The sequence below is a fragment of the Thamnophis sirtalis genome, unplaced genomic scaffold, assembly GCF_051295495.1.
Source record: "Thamnophis sirtalis isolate CommonGarterSnake01/CBP01778 unplaced genomic scaffold, rThaSir2_p1.2 scaffold_1, whole genome shotgun sequence".
Taxonomy (NCBI): domain Eukaryota; kingdom Metazoa; phylum Chordata; class Lepidosauria; order Squamata; family Natricidae; genus Thamnophis; species Thamnophis sirtalis.
Window position 1 is genome coordinate 112,759,598 of NW_028261381.1, and position 12,344 is coordinate 112,771,941.

At 36.7% G+C, this 12,344-nt stretch overlaps 1 protein-coding gene across 1 annotated transcript in view; it reads left to right on the forward strand.

Annotated features, from left to right (window-relative positions):
- The window catches only part of SPTBN5 (spectrin beta, non-erythrocytic 5), a 100,076-nt gene that overhangs the window by 36,247 nt on the left and 51,485 nt on the right, over nucleotides 1–12,344 (forward strand). The window contains exons 26-31 of the mRNA XM_087704455.1: nucleotides 1,359–1,559; nucleotides 3,300–3,416; nucleotides 5,545–5,708; nucleotides 6,765–6,897; nucleotides 10,029–10,174; nucleotides 12,050–12,164. Coding sequence (XP_087560581.1) covers nucleotides 1,359–1,559; nucleotides 3,300–3,416; nucleotides 5,545–5,708; nucleotides 6,765–6,897; nucleotides 10,029–10,174; nucleotides 12,050–12,164 — 876 coding nt within the window. The remainder of the gene's footprint in view (nucleotides 1–1,358; nucleotides 1,560–3,299; nucleotides 3,417–5,544; nucleotides 5,709–6,764; nucleotides 6,898–10,028; nucleotides 10,175–12,049; nucleotides 12,165–12,344) is intronic.

Here is a 12,344-nt window from a genome sequence, read left to right on the forward strand (position 1 = left end):
AGCAGTAGCCTGCAGTGCTGCATTTAACCACTGCGCCACCTTGGCTCTAATGCCTCAGCTTTGCTTACTTTCCTGTTTTGAATGGAATCTGCAAGATAGTCAAGAACCATAGAAAAGCTTAATGCAAGTGAGCCAAGAACTTGGCGTTGAATTATTGATTAATTATATTTATTTGTTTGCTTGCTTGAGTGATTGATTGGTATCTTGCCTTTATTGCTTAATAAATAACTCAAAGCAACCTTGAGTTGTTCAATACCTTCCTTCCTCCTCTTATTCTCACCACAACAACCCAATGAGGTGAGCTAAGAAAAAGTGACTGGCCCAAGGTCTCCCAGCTGTGTCTCTCATGCTTAGGAGAGAACTAGAACTCACAGTCTTCTGGTTTCCAGCACCTTAACCAGTATAACAAACTGTTTTTTTTTTAATGTTGCAGGGGACCAGTCTCAAAATATTATCACTATCATGCATTAGGTTTAAATCATGAAAAATATAACTGTAATTAAGAATGAAGATATGGCCTGGTTGGCAGAACAGTGATGGCCAAGTCATCAACACAATTGTTCCTGCAACCTGCCATCAAAACAATATTAGAGGCAATAGTTGCATTTAGTAAACTTTCCCTTCAGAATAAAAATAAGAATTTCAGGAATCCATGTTTTTCTCATCTGGTTCAGATATATCTCTGGATATAAGAACGAACACTAGGACAGTGATGGCTAATCTTTTTCTTTCGTGCATGTGAGTGTGACAGTGCACACGTGCATGCCTATACTCATAACATAATGTGCCCCATCCCCCTGTGCATGCTTGCATGATGCCCCCACGCTCCACCCACACCCCACGCATGCACACTGCCCCCGGCTCCCCCGTGCTTGCGCATGCTTCCCCTACATCCCGTTTTGGTCCTAGCAGGCCTCCCTGAAGCCTCCTGAGACCAAAAATGGGGTGCGCACCTTCTACTGCCCCCTCCACCCCACACACATGTGTACAAATCCCACCACCACCCCGTGCATGTGTGCGTTTCTCCCACAGGCACAGCAGAGACCCAAAAATCAGCTGCTGGTGGGTGGCGTGCTTGCGTGCATACATGCATGCATGGTGGAGATGAGCTGGGCAATGGCTTGTGTGCCCACAGAGAGGGCTCCGTGTGCCACCTGTGGCACGTGTGCCATAGGTTCGCAATCATGGCACAAGGTGAAGGTCATTTTTTGAAAAAGATTTGGGTCACAAAAATAACTCAGTAAACTTTAGGCTTTGAAAAATAGCACATAGACTCCACGTTTCTCTTGGATTGCTTCTTTTGGCTATTTGTCCTGTCTCTCACCTTTCCATCACATTTCTGCCTGTTTGTCTTCTAGGAATTACAAATCGAAGTAAAAGCCCATAAGCAGCAAATCTCCAGGGTTCTAGAAAAGGGGAATGCCATGGCAGACGATACGTGCATGTCTTCTCAGAGAATCAAAGAAAAGTGCCAGGAACTGAGCGAAAACTGGAGAGAGCTGGAAGAAGCGTGTGATAAAAAAATTAAGCAACTGCAGCAATCAGTTGTTTACTATCAGGTATATACTTTTTAATATTGTAAGCTACCCAGGGCTTTTGGATATGAGACGGGTGGCAAATAAATTTCATAAATAAATAAATATGACTGCATTTTGGCAACACTCCCTTTTACATCATGCAACTAACACAAGAGTTCCACACAGTTTGGTGTTGGTCTTAGAGCCGCCTGTTTCTTATTATGGTTGGGCAGCTGAACTAATTTACCTCCAGTTCTGTCATCGCCCAACACAGATGGAAAACATTCCATCTGCAATATTGCAGATTGCAATATGGAATTCTACAAAGCTTAAGGAGCCTTTTGGTAAGAATTCCCAGACTTTTGCTTGTTTACCCTGCAGTTCTCTGCTACAATACAACCATTACTCTGCAAGTAAATTGGCCTGCATTTCCTGTTTAGCACTTCATATTCCATTTTTTTTAATTTCCCATTTATTTTTCAAGAATATGCAGTGTATATGTCAAAGAAGAGATCTAAACCAGTGTTTCTCAACTTTGACAACTTAAAGATGTGTGCACTTTCAGAATTCTCTAGGCAGCAAGAAATTATGGGAGTAGAAGCCCACACATCTTTAAATGGCTGAAGTTGAGAATTGTGATATTGATGATGGTATCAATGATAAGGCATAGAGAGAAGGCCTGCCTATTTCAGGATGTGGAAATCAGACCCTGTATATACATCAATCCCCTGATTTAAATCCTAAATCCTTTTCCTCCTTCTATTTTGAATCAACTTTTGGCCATTCTTTCCCCATCCTTCAAAATAAGGGATAGCTGCCTTGTCTTTATATGACAATTCTATTTTGGTTGAGTTAATATTTTCCCCTGCTTCATCCCTTACAAAGGCTAGCTGAAATTCTTTATATATATATATATATATATATATATATATATATATATATATATATATATATATATATATATATATATATATATATATATATATATATATATATATATATATATATATATATATATGTGTGTGTGTGTTTTTATTTGTGCTGATAAACTTTATGACTTTAAGTAAGTGTATATATATATATATATATATATATATATATATATATATATATATATATATATATATATATATAGTGTGACACTATATATATATATAGTGTCACAACCCCTGGTATGCCCCAATTATGGGAGGAAGCTAACTGCTTCCATTATCTGTCTATCGGCTCGTCACAAGAGACCATCACGACAGAAACCCAATATTTTTACTGTTGCCTTTTTACATTTGTGTTGTATTTGTGCTGATAAATAAATAAAGGGAGACTAGTATAGATCTATTTCAAGCTATTTAGCTCTCATCAGCTAGCCATACCCTTACTGGGATTCGAACCTGTGCTGTATTGCATTTTAGGCAAACGTCTTAGCCATTATGCATTTATTTATTTATCAGCACAAATAAAAAACAACAAAACACACACACACACACACACACACACACACAAACACACACATATATATATAGTTCTTTCAACTATATCTTATCACTGTAGTTTCAGATTTATAAGTCCCTTGGTATTGTCTCCTGAAGCAGCAGCCAAGTACTTTGCTTTGCACTGAAAGATTTATCTCTGACCTTGTAGGTAATTAATATATGTTGTCCTTTCAGCCGTCTTTTCATTTAATATTGAGAATGCAAAAATGCTATTTTATAGAACTAATCTATGAAAGTTACTGCCTCTTTTGTTTACTTACTATCACCATGTGTACTTTTTATTTTTTTAAAGTTCTTAATGGATACTTGGGACCTCGAGAATTGGGTGGCAGAGAAGCTTCCACTGGTCACCAACAAAGATTGCGGTAATGATGAAGCTGGAACTCTTAACCATATAGCAAAACATAAGGTAACATATATCCAGACTACAAACTATGTAGGATTACTGCGATGTTGAATAGTTGCATTCCCAGCCTTAAGGATACTATACAATGTAGAGGCTAAATTTAAAATATTGGTTCTTAATTGGTATGATGAATTCATATTGTCTATAGTAATAGCACTTAGACTTATATACTTCTTCACAGTGCTTTGCGGCCCTCTCTAAGCGGTTTATAGAATCAGCATATTGCCCCCAACAATCTGGGTCCTAATTTTACTGACCTCAGAAGGATGGAAGGCTGAGTCAACCCTGAGCCTAGTTCTAACCACTGTGCCACCACTGTGCCACCATGACTCTTGAACTTTGAACTATGTTGTGTTCAGACAGCTATAAGATCTGGTCTACCACCACCCCTTATTTTTCTTGGCCTAAAATAGGGGTTGGCAACCTTAAACACTCAACGAGCCATAAAGGTCCTAAACAGAAGCCTCCCGTTCAATTCTAGAGTCAACTGGAAGTCCAGTTCTCCCACCATAGAGTCTCCTCCTAGCGCGGCATCCTTTTTCCTCTACCTATTGTAACTGAAAGCCCTATCAATTGTGCGCCGACCAACAACAGGGAGCCACAGCAGAGCGATGAAAGAGGCACAGGCGGCTTCAGGACCACAGGTTGCTGACCTCTGGCCTAAGAGAAATCCTGCTGTAAGAGTCCTTTAAAATTCCTGTAGATAAACCAATCAACATTATCAATATATATTGGGTTCCTGGTGGTTTCTGAGGCTATTTCTGTTCCTGCAGATGTTTCATTTCCAAATTAAGAAATATTATGAATACATAGGATCTAGGAGAACAATCTAAATCCAAAAGTGAAAGAAAATTCATGGGGACATGGCACCCTGATGAGTCATCCATTAACAGATACCGTATATTAAGATAAGCTCAGTCTATAAACCATTCAAGAAAAAGAGCAATTGAAGGTCAAACACTCATATACCTATTAACCAATATTAGATAATTAAGAACCAGCACCAGATAAACAAGAACAAGCAAAGAAGAAACAATGCTCCTCTCAAAACTATTTGAGAAGAAATAATACCCCAATCAAAGCCGGTAGGAGAAGTTACCATACTGTATATACACAGTGAGAAAATTATATTCCTCCATGCACTAATGATGTTATTTAACTTGCTAAGGAAACTTCTGCAAGAAAAGAAGCAAGCTTAGAGAACACCAAGAACTCAACAATTCAGCCTTAAATATTTTTCTACCATGGACTACCCAGCGCCTTGTTCAAAGTTCAAATAAATAATTATTTTCATCATATTCAAGTTCCATTCAACTTCATGGGTCTATCTAGCTTTTCACATTATCTATGTGAAAAACATCATCACGTGATCTATTTTTAATTGCTATGAACAGTATCAACATGTCAAAGGACAGCGGAAGTAGGCAATAATTACAGTCATCTATTGATGAATAATTTCCACATGCACTCTAAAAGCCTCTAACCAGGTTTCTGCCCACTTAAGTATGTCCCAGCCTATATTTATAGTTCTGTACAGTCCTGAAATAAACCTAGTATGGTATTTCAAACAAGTGTGAACCAACGTCTAAAGTGCTTAATAAAGTTGCTTCATTGAGACTATGATCAGAGTGTTTTCTCACAGATGATAAATTTTGAAAGAAAACAAGCACTTTTATCAAGTTGGTTGGAGGCATCACCTTCATATGTACCTTAATAGGATCAAATAACAGTTCTCAAACAGTAATTGGTTGATTTTGAAAAACAACTTCTTTGCCTTTAACCATGTACCGAGTTATCATAAACTTGCTCTTTTCTTAGGAAATCCTATGTAAACAACTTGCTTCTACTTCCATATAGTTTATGCTTCTTATTAGTAATTCCCTGTCAGTACATTATTTATGTACTTAATCTGTTTTTACAATGGCTTCTAACAAACGTTGCATTTGGAAGACTCGTGTAAGTGTCTTCTAGCTTGTTTTATATGTGTTGAATATGGCTTCAGTTAAAGCTGATATTGTCTGCTAATTTGAGGTCCCTGAATCACTTTTGCACATTAAGTAAAACTGGACTACTTTTTGTCAGTATTGAATGTTCTATATTTTCTCTTCAACTGTTATTTATTTTGGGTCAGGCTCTAGAGCATGAAATTGGCATTTATCAGAATTTAGTCATGGAACTAGAGAAAACTGCCAAAACTCTACCACTTTCAGGCTCCATCCATTATGATGAAGTTGATATGCCTCAAAGACAAGTTTACACAAAGCTTCAAGAACTGCAAACATTGGCCAAAGCAAGGTAGGGGAGGAAAAAAGACTTGTGTAGTCCAATTACATGTTTTCTTGTTAGCTTTCTTTTCCCTCCCTTCCTCCCCTTTTCATCAGGAAGTGAATTTCAGTCATACAATGTGAAAATTATGGGAATCATTTGGATTTTTTTGTTTGATGGTTTTATATTGCCTTGCCAGAGAGCTCAGTCCTAATAATTCAGTAGGACATAACCATATATCATGTCTGCAGAGGCAAAAAAAAAAGCATATGGGTCTGTCATGAAGAAAAGTTCCATCATGTGTTGGTTTCTATATAATCATATGTGATGCTTCATAGACAGCATGGTGCAAGTATTTGTCCTTTTAATAGAAATAACCTTGGCTAAAAAAAATAGGCAGTTCATAAGAAGACAGGGAAGCAGGAAAGTATGCTTAGATGCAGGATTATGTCACAGCTGACTTCACATATGCACCATCCATCCATATCCAGATGAACTTCCTTTTGTGGCTGTTTTCAGAGGAGTATTTATTGTTAAACTGATGCTATCTCTTCACTCGTATATAATGAAGCCACATTTTTGCTGATATTGTTTTTATTGGTGTTGTTACCTATTCAGAGTCACACTTGCAAAAAGGGCAGCCTTATAGAGTGATTAAATAAACAAATAAAAGTGTAACCCTTGTAGAATCCACTCATATTTTTATAGAATTCTATCTATCTTTTTTCCCCTTAATGGAAGAAGTCTGGCTATTTTTAAGGAGGAAAGTTGAAGAAGGCAAAGTACACTAGACTTCCTTAGCCTAACACTGAATTCATAAGGGTCTTCTATACATATCAGTTGTAATCATTGGCCTTATGCAGAGGTCTTCAAACTTGGCAACTTTAAGACTTGCGGACTTCAACTGGCAGAGCTGGCTGGAGAATTCTGGGAGTTGAAGTCCACAAGTCTTAAAGTTGCCAAGTTTGAAGACCCCTGGCCTTATGCTTCAAAATGATATTGAATGTGTCATTTTTACATAGTGGTTGTATCAAAACTCCTTAGATTTCTGTTGCCTTTGTTCTGTCTATTTTATTTTCAAACTAGGGGTAAAAAGTTGGAGGAGACACTTGAACTACATGACTTCCTGAGAGAATATGAAGATATTGAGGAGTGGATCAATGAGCAAAAGCAGGTGGCCAGTTCTGAAGACTATGGAGCTGATTATGACCATGTTCTTGTAAGTTATAATGCTAATGGTTAAAAAGATTTCCAGAATATGTTGCAACAGTATAAAATATATAACATGACTGTTCAGGAAGAGGGGCCTCATACATGATTTTTGCAAGAGTGGCTTCATACATGTAAAATAAACAGAGCAAAAGAACCTGTTCTTTGGGGATGGAATAATCTACTGAGCTGCGGATTAAGGTGTTGGTGAAGCTGATTACTTTCAACTGAGACTAGCCTCTGGCAAACCTTGTCTGGGCTCATAAGGTAAGCTGTTTGAGTCTAGCTAATATTTGTATAGGAAACTTGGAAACATCAGAGCTATAGGTTGGACTGAGGAGTTGAAATAGCATCTCAGAAGACAAAGGTAAACTGTTGCTGTCAAGGATGCTATGTGAATGTATATATGAAGTCATCAGAATTTGACTAATCTTTTTAGCCACGTTAATGCATTGATTAATAATTATTTTAGAAAGCTTTTGCAGGCAAGAAATATTTATGAAATTTAGATGCTTGAATAAAGGGTAATTCTATTCATGATTACTTATTGTTCCAAATAATTAGTAGGATATCAACAGGATAATGATGAAAATATTATTTTTCTGATCAAGGAGATTGCACATAAAATAATCAAAAGAATAATCTTATTTGCAATAAACATAGATATGATCATCAATTGGAGTAATAACTGAACACCCTTCGATTAAAGCAGGGAAGTCAAATTTGAAGCCTGCAGGTCAGATCCAGCCCATGGGGTGCTTGGATCTGGCACTCTAGGCCGCTCTGGAAACAGCAAAAGACTGGCCTGCAATACTCCTGCCAGTGAAAACGGAGCTTGGGAGGGCCACGCATGGTTGCCCCAGGCCCTGTTTTCAGCCATGACCACCTTCAACAACCCTCTGCCAGGGAAAACAGACCTCAGGGGGGAAGGAAGGAAGGAAAGAAGGAAGGAAGGAAGGAAGGAAGGAAGGAAGGAAGGAAGGAAGGAAGGAGGGAGATTATAATGAGATAGAGGGAGGGTCTGAGGGAAATCCTGCCTTAGCATTTAACCACCAGAGGTGCCCCTGACACAAGTGACATTGAGCTGGCCATGCCCGCCCTGGCCATACCCACCTCCCCCTCCCCCTAGGTCAAGCATAACCCTGATGCAGACCTCAATGAAATTGAGTTTGACACCCCTGGATTACAGGCTAAACTTTGAAGTCCAAATAAATAATCCTCCCCCTCCAAAGCACTGTTCATATGGTGCATGATCTCACTGAGGTCACTACTTTTTTTTTGCTTTCCTTTTTGGTTTTTACACTTGAGATGATTTTAAAAAATAGATTTTGCACGATTAGATTTCATTTATAATTAGCATCATAGAATTGGAAGACATTTTCAAGTAATTGAGGCCAAGACACTACTCCACTAAAAGTATTGTACTACTAGATGCCAGACTAATCTTATTGCATTCTTTGACAAAGTGACAAAATTAGTGGACCAGAGGAATGCTGTCGATATAGTTTACTTCGACTTCAGTAAGGCATTTGATAAGGTAGACCATAACCTACTACTAGATAAAGTATAAGAATGTGGGTTATACTGCATCACCACCAGATGGATTCATCACTGGCTGACCAACCACACTCAATGTGTAGTCCTCAATGGAACTGCATCTACATGGAGGGAAGTATGCAGTGGAGTACCCCAAGGCTCTGTTTTAGGCCCAGTACTTTTCAACATCTTCATCAATGATTTGGATGATGGAATAAATGGGGAACTCATCAAATTTGCAGATGACACCAAGCTGGCAGGAATAGCCAACACTCCAGAAGATAGGCATAAGATACAGAAGGATCTTGACAAACTTGAACATTGGGTACCATCTAATAAAATGAAATTCAATGGTGAAAAGAGTAAGGTTCTACATTTAGGCAAGAAAATACGCAGGTATATTATAGGTGGTATCTTGCTCAATAGTAGTAATTGTGAGAGGGATCTTGGAGTCTAGTGGACAACCATTTAAATATGAGTCAGCAGTGTGCAGCAGCTGCCAAAAAACCCAACACAGTTCTAAGCTATATAAACAGAGGGTTAGAATCAAGATCACGTGAAGTGTTAATACCATTTTATAATGCCTTGGTAAAGCCACACTTGGAATACTGCTTACAGTTTTGGTCGCCAAGATGTAGAAAAGATATGGAGACTCTAGAAAGAATGCAGAGAAGAGCAACAAAGATGATTAGGGGACTGGAGACTAAAACATATGATGAATGGTTGCAGGAACTGGGTATGTCTAGTTTAATGAAAAGAAGGGCTAGGGGAGACAAGATAGCAGTGTTCCAATTTCTCAGGGGTTGTCACAAAGAAGAGGTAGTCAAACTATTCTCCAAGGCACCTGAGGGTAGAACAAGAAGCAATGGGTGGAAACTAATCAAGGAGAGAAGCAACTTAGAACTGAGGAAGAATTTCCTGACAGTTAGAACAATTAATCAGTGGCTTGCCTCCAGAAGTTGTGAATGCCCCAACACTGGAAGTCTTTAAGAAGTTGTTGGATAGCCATTTGTCTGAAACGGTATAGGGTTTCCTGCCTAGACAGGTGGTTGGACTGGAAGACCTCCAAGGTCCCTTCCAACTCTGCTATTGTATAGTAATGTATAGATTATAAAAGTCAGTTGACAAAATTCAAAACCAATGCAAAGAAGATCTTCTAATGTCATAAAATGGCATAAAAATCAAGCACATCAATCTAATAAATGCATCACCAATCATCTCACCTTATTTGGTTTCCATTGGAGACTTTGGCATTTCGACAGACTCATGTGGAGATAAGAGATCCTCTATAAAAGTTGAGCAAAATTTTAGTTCTTGTGAAATAAAGTCAATGCCGTGAATAGACTCCTTGTGTAATATTTATAATTGTTTGAGCAGACATAAAACTGCAGGAAAGATGGTAAAGCTTTTCAAATTGCTCTAGAATTATCCTTCTAAAGCAAAATATGGAACAAAGATGTTTGGAATTTCAGACTTTAGTAGACACTATACTTTGAAATAGTTTCATACTGGAATCACACAGGAAAAATCAGATGGGCTAAGTTGGAAAAGTTATTCAAAACTATTCATCACTTCAATTTTCCTTCTATTCATTTTCTTCAAAAGCTTCTTTATGTCAAATATGAAAAATCCCAGCATCAGATGGAAATTGCTGCCCAGAGAGTTGCTGCATGTCATCAGTTAGCGCAGAAAATGTTGGATCATGGCCATGTTGAATCCAGGGAGATTCGAAAGAAGCAGAAACAGTTGAGGTAAGAAAGCATTCTTATATTTTTCCATTATTTTTTCAGTCTGACCTTTTCTTTCAGAAGACAAGGATCAGGAAGCTGTAAAAGAGCCATATGGGGGGAGATATATTCCATGAAGAAGAACATTTGGGTGGCATGTCTACTTTGCTGCAAATCTAAGATCGTTCTTAAACTATTCAGAATTTTGCAGAAGTGGACGGAGAAATGTAGATTTGATTTGCAACAATGGATTGTTACATCAATATTTAAATTCATTACTTGTTCTCAACTAAGAGGAAAGGGAGAAGACTTTCAATCAAGCAATATTATAGATAGATAGATAGATAGATAGATAGATAGATAGATAGATAGATGGATGGATGGATGGATGGATGGATGGATGGATGGATGGATGGATGGATGGATGGATGGATGGATGGATGGATGGAAGGAAGGAAGGAAGGATGGATGGATAGATATAGATATAGATATAGATATAGATATAGATATAGATATAGATATAGATAGATATAGATATAGATATAGATATAGATATAGATATAGATATAGATATATAGATATAGATATAGATATAGATATAGATATAGATATAGATATAGATATAGATATAGATATAGATATAGATATAGATATAGATATAGATATAGATATAGATATAGATATAGATATAGATATAGATAGATATAGATATATAATCATATAAAAATAATCAAAATGTATGTATGTGTGTGTGTGTGTGTGTGTATACACTCACATACATTTTGATTATTTTTATATGATCGTATATTTTTATTAGTTTAAAGTATGGTATTGGTTTGTTCATATAATTTTATCTGTATAAAAATTTCTCAGAGATGATAGATAGATAGATAGATAGATAGATAGATAGATAGATAGATAGATAGATAGATAGATAGATGATAGATAGATAGATATAAGATAGATAAGATAGATGATAGATGATAGATGATAGATAGATAGATGATAGATGATAGATGATAGATGATAGATGATAGATGATAGATGATAGATGATAGATGATAGATGATAGATGATAGATGATAGATGATAGATGATAGATGATAGATGATAGATGATAGATGATAGATGATAGATGATAGATGATAGATGATAGATAGATAGATATAGATAATACATATAATATATAATCATATAAAAATAATCAAAATGTGTGTATGTGTATGTATACACACACACATTTTGATTATTTTTATATGATCGTATATTTTTATTAGTTTAAAGTATGGTATTGGTTTGTTTATATAATTTTATCTGTATAAAAACCTCTCAGATAGGTAGATAGATTGATAGATTGATAGATGATAGATGGATGGATGGATGGATGGATGGATGGATGGATGGATGGATGGATGGATGGATAGATAGATAGATAGATAGATAGATAGATAGATAGATAGATAGATAGATAGATAGATAGATAGATAGATAATAAAATGGTTGGCTATTTACAGAATCTTTTCCATCATCATCATCATCATCATCATCATCATCATCATCATCACCATCATCATCATCATCTCTAGTCTTATATGCATACATGCATACTTTGTTAATTAATTCAGGAGAATAAAGCTGTACACATGCACACATTTCTTAATTTGTTTTAAATCTTAACTCAAGAAATCCTGATAGATTTCTTGTAAGAGGAAGGTTGATAGATTTATAGTATGACCCCATGGTGTATTTTTTAACTTCCATTCCAGAAAAACACCATCAGAAATTTGCATAGTTGATTGATAGGTAGCTCATTGCTGACTGACACATTCTTTCATGACTGTCCACTTCTGACTTGCTTCTGGATACTGCTTCATACGTCTGACTTTTTTCCCGCTTTAGCAACAACTGGCAGGAGTTGCTGGAGATGACAAATTACAAAGGCAAAAAGTTGCTAGATGCTGAAGCAATTTACAAGTGCCTGCAGGACTTGATGGAAGCTCTGAACCACATTGAGGTAAAAATTGTGTCAGAAAGCAGTTTTTCTGCCCGAATATGTGTCTTTCTGAGGTTCATATTAGATAGGAAACAACAACCATTCATTTCTATTGTTTACCTAGCCTTTCCACACTAAGCATTTTTTTTAAAAAAATAAGTTTTTATTTTATTTTATTACATACAAAAAATCCCATTTCAA